This window comes from Megalops cyprinoides, chromosome 8 (assembly GCF_013368585.1).
Source record: "Megalops cyprinoides isolate fMegCyp1 chromosome 8, fMegCyp1.pri, whole genome shotgun sequence".
Classification (NCBI taxonomy): Eukaryota; Metazoa; Chordata; class Actinopteri; order Elopiformes; family Megalopidae; genus Megalops; species Megalops cyprinoides.
The window spans coordinates 26,747,906-26,760,032 of record NC_050590.1 but is presented as its reverse complement, the minus strand read 5'-3'; the positions used below and the strand labels follow the sequence as shown (position 1 = coordinate 26,760,032).

At 39.1% G+C, this 12,127-nt stretch overlaps 1 protein-coding gene across 1 annotated transcript in view; it reads left to right on the top strand.

Moving 5' to 3' along the window:
* Positions 1-6,271: 6,271 nt before the first annotated feature.
* Positions 6,272-12,127, top strand: part of LOC118781640 (doublecortin domain-containing protein 1-like) — an 85,252-nt gene continuing 79,396 nt past the window's right edge. The window contains exons 1-6 of the mRNA XM_036534650.1: positions 6,272-6,453; positions 7,044-7,127; positions 7,739-7,860; positions 8,442-8,577; positions 8,818-8,944; positions 9,398-9,560. Coding sequence (XP_036390543.1) covers positions 6,272-6,453; positions 7,044-7,127; positions 7,739-7,860; positions 8,442-8,577; positions 8,818-8,944; positions 9,398-9,560 — 814 coding nt within the window. The remainder of the gene's footprint in view (positions 6,454-7,043; positions 7,128-7,738; positions 7,861-8,441; positions 8,578-8,817; positions 8,945-9,397; positions 9,561-12,127) is intronic.

Genomic DNA, 12,127 nt, shown 5'->3' with positions numbered 1-12,127 from the left:
ATTTAATTACATGTAATCTGATTTTGTATCGATAGATTGCGTTGAAAACAGTAGTTCCACAACACAGTAAATAATAATACGTAATATCGATTTACTTATTTATTGGTTTTGCAGTAACAGAATTTTATAAAGAGACGGCGGACTGTCGATCGACCCGGACTGGAAAAGGCTTGACACAGAAGTGGGAAGGCCATCTCCATGGAAACTGCGAAACAACTACCCTGCACACCGAAGGTAAGAATGTAACAAGTTAGTTACTTTTCTAGAATTTTGCATTTGCGCAAATCAACTTCATTATTCACGTTCACTTGTTTATCGATGGAAAATTAATTTTGTCGATATATGTATATATTACATATATGTATATATATGTTTTTTTTATATAATTTGTCTTAAGGCAGAAGGGATTAATGGTTCATATTATGCTGTAACAAAAATAATGCATATAGATATTATCCAACGTTAGAAAGGGAGAATTTTCAAAGTTAATGCGGTCGGTAATGTTTTGAAACTGTCATTTTTACTAGGACAAAATGTACGGTTTTAAGGGGTAATTGCTTACTGATCACAGTGATATCAGCTTTTTTTATTCACAGTTTGCGCTAACTTGTGCAGCAATAGAGAAAGCATTTATTACTGCTGCTAGCCATAAAACATAAATGGCAAGCATTTAGTCGACCAGGGGAAAAAATAGATCTTTTTTTTTTTTTTTTTTTTTTTTTGTAAAGTGGAATATAAAGATGAGTCAAATACTCTTAAAAGCAAAATCTGTTGGATGACTGCAAAGTAAGGTGAGAGGCTGTTAAGATAACATGACCAATTATTAAGTAGGTGCTATAAATCATCACCTCTAAAAGGCACTCTCCAGGTGCAAATCCTGCTCTTCTGATATCCAGAACCTACTTTTTATCAGAATCAGAATCACCTTTAATGGCCAAATATGTTAAATGCACAAGGAATTTGCCATGGTGGAATGATGCCAGCAATCACAATGTCACACACAATACACAGTGATTCTTAACACACTCATATGAGGACTTACAGCCTGTAAGTCCTCATATGAGTGTGTTAAGAATCACTGTCAGTCACTGTTACAGAATATCACACATAATGCAATAAAGAGGTGGTGCAAACAGGACCAGATAGTGCCAAACACAGCGAGACTTAACTCGAGATATAACTGGGACATCAAGGCGCATAAAGAGACAGTGCAAAATATTAACTTTCATCTACATTCTTTATCCCATTTATTCACTGATGTTTGTCAAATATGTATTTTACGCCAACATTATCAAAACATACTACTGAGATTTAGTTATTTGTGTGACAAACGGGTTGCTTTCACAAAAATGTCTGCATTGTATGTTTAGAGTATTTTCTGTGTGATGCCATGGAAGAGTGGATATAATGCACTATGTTATGGTATTGCCTTATCTTTAATAATTGAATAATAATTAAATAAGACAATTCAATTAACTTGGGTCTTATTACTGACACACTCATAGGGAGGAGGAAAAGTTAGCCTCTTTTGCTTTATAGAGGTCTATCTAATATGAAGATCTACATGTTTTTAAAATACAGTTTTAGACACTGCTATTACACATAGAACTACAGTTGATTTCAAAATTAAATGTAGTTCCTAATTTATGTCAAAGTTTTACAGTATGGTTTCATTTTTTAAAATACAAATGGTGACGTAATCAAAATGGGAAACCTTAAGTACACTTTCCACACATTTCAAAGGTTCAGTAAAAACAATTTCAATTGAAAGTCTTTTACTGATGCTGATTAAAGAAACTAATGCCATGCCTATATTAAAGGCTTACATTTTCTTTTATTGCAGTGATAACCCCAATAGAATTAATTAGACATAAATAACCTATAGTATCTACATGAAACCGTTACAAAGTACTCTCTACATATATACTGTATTTAGTTTGTCAATGTTTTGTAGGTTTTATATGAACTCATCTTTAAGAGAACAACAAGAGACCAACTTGCATGTTTTTGTGAGAGGAACTGTATTTGTTAATTGAGTTGGGAATTATTGAAAAGATCTTTGGTGTCACAAAGGAAAAAAAAAAATTCTGCTAAACGCACCTCAAGCGCAATCTTTTGTAGCTCATTAGCAAATTCTTTAATGAGCTCCTTGATAGATAGTTCATGTAACAGACAAGTGACAGATTGTTTGCCTTTAATTATATCACCATTTCGGGCACATTACAAAGCAATTAGAAATGTGACAGGATATTCTCTCCACATAGCCAACCGTCCAAAGTGATGAAGAGTGAGAGGCCAAGAATATTATGAATATTAAGCAGAGTCCCCCAATACAACATGGATTGAAAGAAACTGTCTCAAATAACAGCTCAATTTCTTTGCTTTTTACTTATGTGATTTCCAGGACAAATTAAACGTAACTGTTTATATAAGGTCATGAAACAAGGGCTGATTCTTGGAGGACATATCTACAAGGTTTCTTCTAGGAAGACTGTTTCCCATTATCTGTGAGACCTGCCAGCAGATCTGCCACTCTTGTGGCCAAGAGTGGAATGGAATGTCGATACCCATGTTGCACTGTGACGCATATGTTCTTTGATGCTCTTTGATTCTTCCACAATGTAGAGAGGGCATTTTCTGAGCACATTCAGACACATAGGCTTGTTCTTGTATTCATTTGTGAGTGCCTTCCTGTAATTTATGTTTGTATTTACAGTAACCCTCTGCTCCTGTGTCACTACAGGCCTGTGTTTGTGTCTGAAAAGAATGAAGAGCTGTAGTGAGAGTCCATGATAAATCAGGCATGAATTTGCACAGGATGCTGTAGGATTGCTGGCCACTGTCAGGGTACACAAGGTTGTGTGTAATTGCTGTATATTTTATATGGAAGTTATTTAATGTTGTTTTAGAAATATTGCTGTAATTGCAGTGGGTGATTATCACATTTGTCCTATTTGATTTCATTTGTATGAGCAATTCTTTTGTATATGAGGACCATCTAAATGGCCACCATGAAGTGTTCACTGCATTAAGGGGTCATTGATTTGAGCATCTGCTTTGTTTTATTTTTCAGTTGCAGTATCAGGCATACAAATCAGAGATCAAATCTGGTTGGTTCCGAGTATGTATTTGTGTGAGAACAGGATGATTGTTCAGCTGTTAGGATGTGTGTCTCAGGGAGGTCGATGGAATCCAGCTGCAGGTGAACACAGTGGATCATTGCATCTTGGAAGTCTGGTTCACAAGTGCTGAAAGAACATAATCATCATCTGGTACTGTATGAACATTTACTTATCCTGAGACAAAAGCTACCCTCACAGTCTGCCAGAGCTGTCTTTTCCTAACTTGCCGGCCCAGTCTTGCCACGTGATCGGTCCAGAGTCACATGGTGTCAGAAGCGCTGTTGTCTGGACTTTCAATCATGCATCATGCATTCAGGCATACAGTTTGAGCTTTGCAGTCAGGGAATTCAGGGAAGAATGTATCAACATCTGTCAGAGAGATGATTATTCTATAATCAAGCCAGTCAAAGGCAGACAGAAATTTGACCATGTCTGATGTTAGCCCCGGATATACATAGCTCATGGACCTTTCTCTTATTACAGCTGTGTAGGTCTGAGCTACTGTACCACTTAAAGTAGCCTGAATTTCAGGTGCAAGCTATCATAAGATGAACACCATAACCATATTTGCAATATTTGCTTTTACTTGCTGGAATATACCTACAGGTAAATAGTTTTAAAATAATGGTAGGCAAGCTGTAATACAATGTATGCCAGAAAGAAAAGGAAATGGAAAGCTTGTCCTAGCAATAAAATCTTCAGCAATTTTTCACGGTCAAATATTTTGTAAGAAGTCTTTGTAAGAAGGCATTTTAATGCATAATTTCACTTTGAAGCAATTTGGTGAAGTATTAATTCAAAATGCTGCTCTGTCTGTTGTATTAGGGAATGCCATAAATTAATTGTGTTTTCAATTTTGTAATTCATCAAATCTAGAGTGGGGAAATGTTTTTGTATCTCTGTGCAAAGTAAGGAACATAAATTGCTTCAGTAAATTTATAATGGTATTAACTGATAATATGTAAAAATATAATCTGTGCATATATTATGTGTATTACCCGTTCTCATTACACAGAATCCCACATGGGTTATAAGATTATTTTACTTGAAATAACAAACAGACCCAGAGAGGCTTTCCATGGAAAAATCCTCTCAGCTAAAATGATCAGGGGAACTAACTTTTCCTCATAGTTGCGCTACATTGTTAATGTATAATTATCTCTGTGTTAATTACTAATTAGCAGCGGAAATAAATAGAAAAGTGCAAACTCTAATTAGCAATGGGTTAGTTAAAAGAAGTAATTAAAGCACAATGCAGTCCTAAAGACTGCTTCACAGTCTTTTTTTCTTCATTGCATTTTCTTAAATTTGAAATCACTGATTATAGAAGTACTGACCCAATAAAAATGGAAACATATGTTTAATGACTGTATAGCTCTATACTTACTTTCTTCTCTGCTAACTTTATGTGAAGTCAGTCACACATTAAGAAGGAGCCATTGCCTAATTTAAAAAGGAATGTTTTAAATTTTATGAACTTTTAGTATTCCTGTGTTTCTGCATAGAAACTTCCACAATGATCTGGGTTTATTTTCGTGTTATTACAGTGCAATACTCAGTAGAGACTAGAATAAGAACAAGTGCACTGCAGTAGTGAGTCCATTATTTGCATTTCCTGGCGTCCGTTGTTTGTATTTGTCCATACAATGTCATCACAAATATGTATTTTTACATTTCTTTGCATCCCCAAAATGTTTATGGCATTTAGAGCTCCTGCTTATTCCTGTAGTTCTCATGTTTCCCCCTTACTTTGAATAACAGATTAGAAATTGAAATGAATGAGCTATATATGTAGGTCTGGCATCATAATAAGACAAGAAAAAGTGTGATTTTGGATTAATTATGGAGAATCAATTTAATACCATAATAGATAATACCTGCATGGTATTATCTATTATGCAGAGGGAAAGAACAAGAATATTCAAAGAACTAGAATGACTAAAATAAAAGAACTAAGTGCATATCTCAGTTATAGGTTATGCTAAGAAATTTTTTTGCTTTGAATTTATCTCCAAGTTATTCAGCACAAGGAAAAAAAACTGATTGAACAAAAAATGAGGTGCGATGAAACTAGGTAAATCGGACTCCTGTTCACTACAAAACTTTATAGTAATTTCGTAAATATCATTTTTATTATATTTTCATAGTGATTTCTATTGCAAATTTGTTTTATAAGGAAATCCTTACAACCCAACTGTTTTTTTTTTTTACTCCAAATAGCAGTCACTTCCAGTGTAATACAACAGTACACAAATGATTCCCTTCTCATCACTGGAATCACCAGCGTTGTAGTATATGTGAGCATGAATGGGAAAATGGAGGGGCCAGGAGTCGAAAGAACAGGGATGATGTAGGTTCCACTTGCAGATGTTTTGTCTCCATGTTGCCGGCTGAAATTAAAGGAGTGTAAAAAGGTGTTATTTTACAGTACATCACACATCCTCCCCATCTTAATTTGCGAAATTGTTCAAGCGGCGAATGCTCTGCAGATGCAGTGGAGGTGTCTGGGAAGGTGTGCGGGGGTGAGCAGAAGAATTGTCAGGTGGTTTTCAATGTGACCCCCACCCCCCCCCCCCCCCCCCCATAAGTGTGGCATCGCGTCTCCCTCCAAACTTATTCATCCTCAGGAGCAGATGCGTGGGATGAGGGAGCCCGCTGTTGCCAAGGCACTAATTAAATAAGATGGGAGCCGGTCTTTTGTCTGGAACAGTAACTCTTGATTGAGTTCATATTGATTGAGCACAGACATGTTAACCCCCTGTTAATGAAGTGGGTTTTTGTTTCAGAACCATTTGATGTAGCTTAGAAATGTGTGTTTTAATTAATTGTATCAGTTATGGCTTTGAGTTCCTTGGTAGCATCATTAGCTGGTGATATTGTGTTAACATTATTATTGGTGATGTCTGTACTGTAGTAGCACAGGAACTGTTGAAATTAGTTTGTGCTGATCTAACTGCAGTCTTAAAATGAATTATCATGATTGCTGAAAGAGAATCCCCAAACTCAAGCTTGGATGTGAGTGGAGTGCCACTGATGCATCTAGATATTTATAGTCCATTTATAGGCAAAGTTACAAATGCTGCTGTATTGTTTAATAAGTGTCACTTTACGGTTAATGCAGAAATGGTTTGCTCTGTCTTCTTGCAGAAATGGCAGGAGAGAGGAGGCCAGCTAGCACCAGCACCCCGAGCAGTGGAACCTCTGGACGGAGCCAGAGAAGCGGCTGGACACGGTCTTCTCTCAGGTCTAGTTTGGAGGAGGCCCTGATACAGGAGTACAGCAACCGCTTCAGTGCCAGCTCCCGCTCACCCTCTTACTCTCATCTGCCCAGGTAACACGCGTGGGTCAGAACAGGTTTAGCTCCTCACAAAAACATTCCTCACAAAATGCTTATTTAATGTCATTTCCCATTGCCCTGTAAAATTTTAAAGGATACAAATAAATGGCTGGAATCAAAGGTTTTCAACCCTCTTTGTATGCCCTGACCCCCATGTAAAGAGATAGAATTACTCTCTCCAGATAAAGCTGCTATGTGTTGACAATGGTTCAAATTCACACTCAGTACTTTAATAAAAAATTACCGGACCCCTGGTTAAAAAGCTCTGGTTTTATTTTTATTTTATATTTTATATTTTGCTCTCACATTTCCTATTGGTGTTGTTCTACATTTTCTTCTTTCCCATTGTCAGTTTGTTTTTGGAAGTACTTTGATCTGAGTGGCAGTGAAATCCAAGGATTTCTGAATTATTTCTGGTGTTAAGATCAGCTGGTGTTGAATCAGTTCATTGGATCACTTCATCACACAATATGATTGCACTCCCTTTTTGTGGAAGCAAAACAAAGCCAGGCCAGTATCTCCATGCAGCCTGAGTTTGTTGTCCTTTAATTGGTATGAAATTGCCATGCGATGTTGTGCCGAAGCAGCCCGCTTGTGCTCCTGGAGCTTCCCCAAGACAGAAAGCAGCAACTATGCCTCTTCCCAGCTCTGACAGCCGCGTACCATAGGTGAGGATCCACTGAGCCCATGAATGAGCCATTGAAGGCCTCATTCTTCTAGATGAGTGCTAACCACTTGTAATTCAAGTAGAGCGGGCAGCTCTGTCACCCCCGCTTGCCCATTGTTCTCCCTGTGCCCCCTCACCCAGTCTGATTGGAGTGCCCCCACTGGCACCAGGGGGATGCAGAGAAAAGAGGAAGAGAAAGAGGACCCAGAAGAAGAAGAAAACAGTCTCCATGTCATCACCCCGGCAGCCAAGGGGGACTTGATGCCTTGGCTGGCTGCCAGGCCTCTCTGTTTGGTGTCTGGGCCTGGATGGAGGCCTTTTGATTCATCCTTACTGTTAGATTTAACATAAGACCCCCAGCCCCCCTTCCCTTCCCACCCCTCCCACCTCTCTAGGTTCCCAGCCGAACAAACCAGAACAGGGGATGTGTTGCAAGGGTCCATTGAGATCCTGCAATGAAACTGGAGGATTGTGGGTGTTGGTCATGACTGGCAGAGAGAGAGGAGGAAGTTTGCACGTGATCAACAAGGGATTAAGGAGTTACATCTCAGCATGATGTCCCACATTTGCACAGTGTTACCAGTGACTGCTGTGCGATGGTCCCGTCCACAGAGAGGAAGGAAGGGGTGAGGAGCGACTGACCGACAGCAGTCTGGCTGGGAGCCATTACAGAGGTTGCACCCCTGCCAGACGCTATTATTTGCAGGGTGAATTCACGACCGATGGGAGGCCCGGTGGGCCCAATCCACATACTTCTCCTCAGACAAGTAGCAGGAATTTTTCACTTTTCAATGGGATTGAAGGCCTCATGGGGGCTGCTGTCTGAGAACAGGGAAAGTGACTACATTTGGGAGGATTCTGTTATTGTTCTGCTCCACTGTTTTGACACTACATAAAAGGGAACAGATACACAGAGCTCCAGCTATGTCTATGTGTGAGCACATTACCTGCAGAGAGTATTCCCAGCTGTATCTTTATTTATTAACTTAAATCATATACCTGCATAAGATGCTCAAGAACATTTTGTATGGCTCTGATATGTAAGATTGCACAACAGGGAGATTTCCTATTTAAGTTTGTATTTATTTCATAATTTGTAATAAGGGAGCTGGATCAGTGTCATGTGAACTCTGATTACATGTATGAAACATGCCATGTTTGATGCATGTAATTATACTGATAAGTACCTGGGCTCCTATATTCTTTCGCAAAGAGCAGTTTTTTATCTGTTATTTGCAGAGGTGAATTGGTCTGATCATTAATCAGTGCATCATTCTATGTTTTCTTTACAGGCAATATACTTCACCTTATGCAGCCAAGGGCCCCAAGAACAAGGACTCCAAGAAGAGACAATCAGCTTGTGTGACCCCTGACCCCAGCTCACGTTCCTCCATATCAACAAGGAGGGAAGGAGGAAGGAGACCTCAAAGTGCACCTGCCCCTCATATCAGGTACCTGTCGTAGCTCCTCGTTACAGACACCTATATCAGTCAACCACTACATGACAGTAGCACACCTGTAGGCTGTGTCAGCCTCCTAGTCCTCAAGATTCCATTGAACAAACTAGAAAAACACATAGAATGCCATAGAATTCATCACCTCTTACATGCAGTGTACTCAGTAGCTGAGAGAGCTGCCCCTTGGTACACTTTTATCTTTTTTTCATTCATTTTCATTTTCTCTCTCCAAAGAAGCTTGCAGCAGTCCTCCCAAATGGTGCCAGTCTTCAAGCGTAACATGGCGATTATCAGAGTGATTGCCCACAAGAACGGGTCAAGACAGACCTTTGCCAGAATCACTGCCTCCAACATAACAATGGTAATGTTGTGAATCTTCTCATCTACTAATTTCTAACCACAGTCTCTCAGTGCAGTCCTGAGTAAGCACAGAATTCAGGGATTCTTGAAATGTTCACAATGTCTTGATTTCAATTTCAATTAATTTTTGTTGCCAATTTTTTTTACCCACCTCAATTGCTGAAGAATATGTGGATCTGAACAAAAATTGATATTTGTCTTGCAAAACAGTAATTCTGTTTTTTTTAAAACCTTCTTTCTCATTTTTTCTACCTTTGTGGTATAAAATTATTTTCATACCAGCCTGCTTCGTTGTGTTAAGCAGTAAATCTTGTTAGTAAATCTACACAAAAGGAATATTGTGTTTTGTTTGAAATCAGACCCATGAAGTCAAACTATATTCTTTATCCTAAAAAATAAAGAAAGAGCCTATTTTTCATTTTACTATTTTCCTTACCTCTTCCTGGGCTTTCAGTTGCTGGAGGAGTGCACCTCCAAACTCAAGCTCATATCAGCTGCTCGTCGGATTTTCCTGGAAGATGGCAAAGAAGTTTCCAAAGCAGAGGACATCCCCAAAGATGGGGATGTGTACATATCCAGCGGGGAAGCCTTTGTGGATCCACACAAGCAGGTAAAAGGTAAGGAACTTGGGAAGTGTCAGAGGCTCTGCATGGAGGGGGACTCACTGTGGTAGGCACTGCAAAACAAATGTTTACTCATTTACAGCTGAGCTAGGAGATAATGTGCTTAATGAGAGCAGCGTCTTCTGACAGCTTTGTTTAATGCCCTTTATTAGCGGCAGTGCTTAATTTAATTTGGGTCTAAATGGACATTAGTGAGTCTGCAGGAGGTTAAACATGGGAGTGATCATAAATTAAGGCAGAGATTAAGGCAGAGATTTATTGAATCTTCTTTTTTGGATTTGGTGACATTTAACAGACACAATCAATTATGCTTATTATGTGCAGTAAATAGGACCGCTCTTCATCCCCATTTCTCTTCCATATGAAAAGTAGGATTTTACATGGACAAAGACACTAAATTTATACTCATAATTTTAATAAATCACACGTGTACTATTATTATTATTATTATTATTGTTGTTGTTGTTATTATTATTAATAGTAGTAGTAGCAGCAGCAGCAGCAGCAATAGATTGTTAGTATTGTCTTCAGTTTACCTTAGTTGCAGGCATGAGAAGGTATCTTAATCATGATATTTATGAAAAGATCTGTACAAAGGTCAGTTTATGACACTAAATCCTTCCAGTGTGAATATGATTGTGAAATATTCTGTACTGAGATGTTATCTTCATGCTGGGAGATCAGGTGCTGCAGAAGTTCCTGTGCTGTTTATTCTGGCCCTTCAGACACTAGATGACTGTGCCATATAACGGTTAGGTTTATTTATGAACCCTTTGTCGAGAGCCAAGTTGTAGGCCAAAACTTCTGTGCCTCAGCTGGGCTGGCTTGGCTGGGATTCACGGCGACATGCACTGCTGTTCCTTGAGCGCGGCGAGACGGCCGATGTTGGCATGGCCTGCTGGAGCCTCATACTGCCTTTTGCTGGATCAGCAGGCGTAACCCAGTGAAATCTGGTGCCGTACGATGGGTTCTGACTGATGATCAATCTTTGCGCTGCTCGACAGTTGTCGCGGGGATGCAGAGTGGAGCAGGTGGCAGATGGGGCCTGTCTGCGGAGACCAGGGCCACTAGGTGAGCCTGGGCCGGGCTGAACGGAGGTTAGAGAACAGAATTAGCACGTCTGGAATGGAGAGAAAAAAAGGGGGGGTATTATGTACCTTGCAGATGAGCACGCTTATTCAGTCAAAGTCCTAGAGGTCCTAACTTATGATAACTTACAAGGCAGTGTTTTTTGTTTTTGTCATGTGTTACAAAACACACTTTTCTTTGTTTTAGGCTGTAATAAATGTGAGAGTGGTGAGCAATGAGAACAATACTGCATTGGAGGGTATCTAGGCCATAAGCTCTAAATAATGATCAAGAGTTTACTTTACATTTTTAATATTTAAAACATATGTCTACATGGAGCTCCAAAATAGTTGAAAGTTTTCCAGAAAAAGGAAATAGGTTTTTGAAGTGAACACCAGGGATGGAGATACCAAGCACCTAGCAAAGTCAATGGATCCATCAAGGCCCCAACAAAACATGTTTCCGGGGTTTTATTTTCACTTATGAAACTTATTTTGGGTGCATTTTAAATCTTTCTGGAAAGGTTGTGAATCTCCTTGCTTAGCATTATTTTAGGAAGTCAGAAAAAAAGTTGTGTGAGGTGTGAGGTGTGAGAAAAGCGCAACCTGCCAGAGAAAGTTTTCCAGTGTTTGCCCATTGAACTGATGTGTTTTGACAGCCTGTGATTGATACAAGGAGGCGTGAGTGGTCGTCATCTGTTTTGTGGGAGTACGTGTCAGTGGAAGTGATGTATTTACATCAGTCTAATTGCTGACTTATTTAGACATTCAAGGTACCAGTCAGGGAGCCAGGTAGCGTGGTAACACTCCCCACGTCATGCGCAGCGACGCTTAATTGCTCTGTCATTTTCTGTACTTCAGTAGGACCAGGGAGCTGTTAAATGAAGCGTGCCTTGCTCGCCTTGTGTGGCGAATGTTCAGAAGAATGTTCCTCTTTTTTCCACAGGCATGTACAGTAAGAGGAGGCGAGATGCTGGTATGGAATTTAATTGCTATACAATGGCAGCATACCCCTTTTTCTAAATTGTGTGGGTAACTGCCTTTTGTCATGATGAACAAACATGTGACAAATACCATATGCACCCTCAAAATGCTGAAGCGTTCTAATGGTTTTCGGCTCAATATGTAATATTGTCAGTCTCAACCTGTGAAATAATATGGTCCAGCTGAGTTAAGTATTCATTACAAGATAGTGATATTGCTGGTGTTACTGGTACACTTTTGCTTAATATAACTTAAATGAAAGTATTGAAAATATTGATATAATATATGGCAAGATTGCTTGTTATTTGAGTAGAATGAGTCAGTAAAATAAAACAGCCTAGATGTCAACATAAATTACTCGTACTGAGTATACATGTATAATTCTAACCTAGTTCTAACCTGTAATTATAACCTAATTCAAATTTTCTAACTTTCAGTTTGTATACAAAAGTTGATTCCTTACTTATACCTTACAAGCTTTAGTGACTCAATGGTGGGGTAGGTGAATAT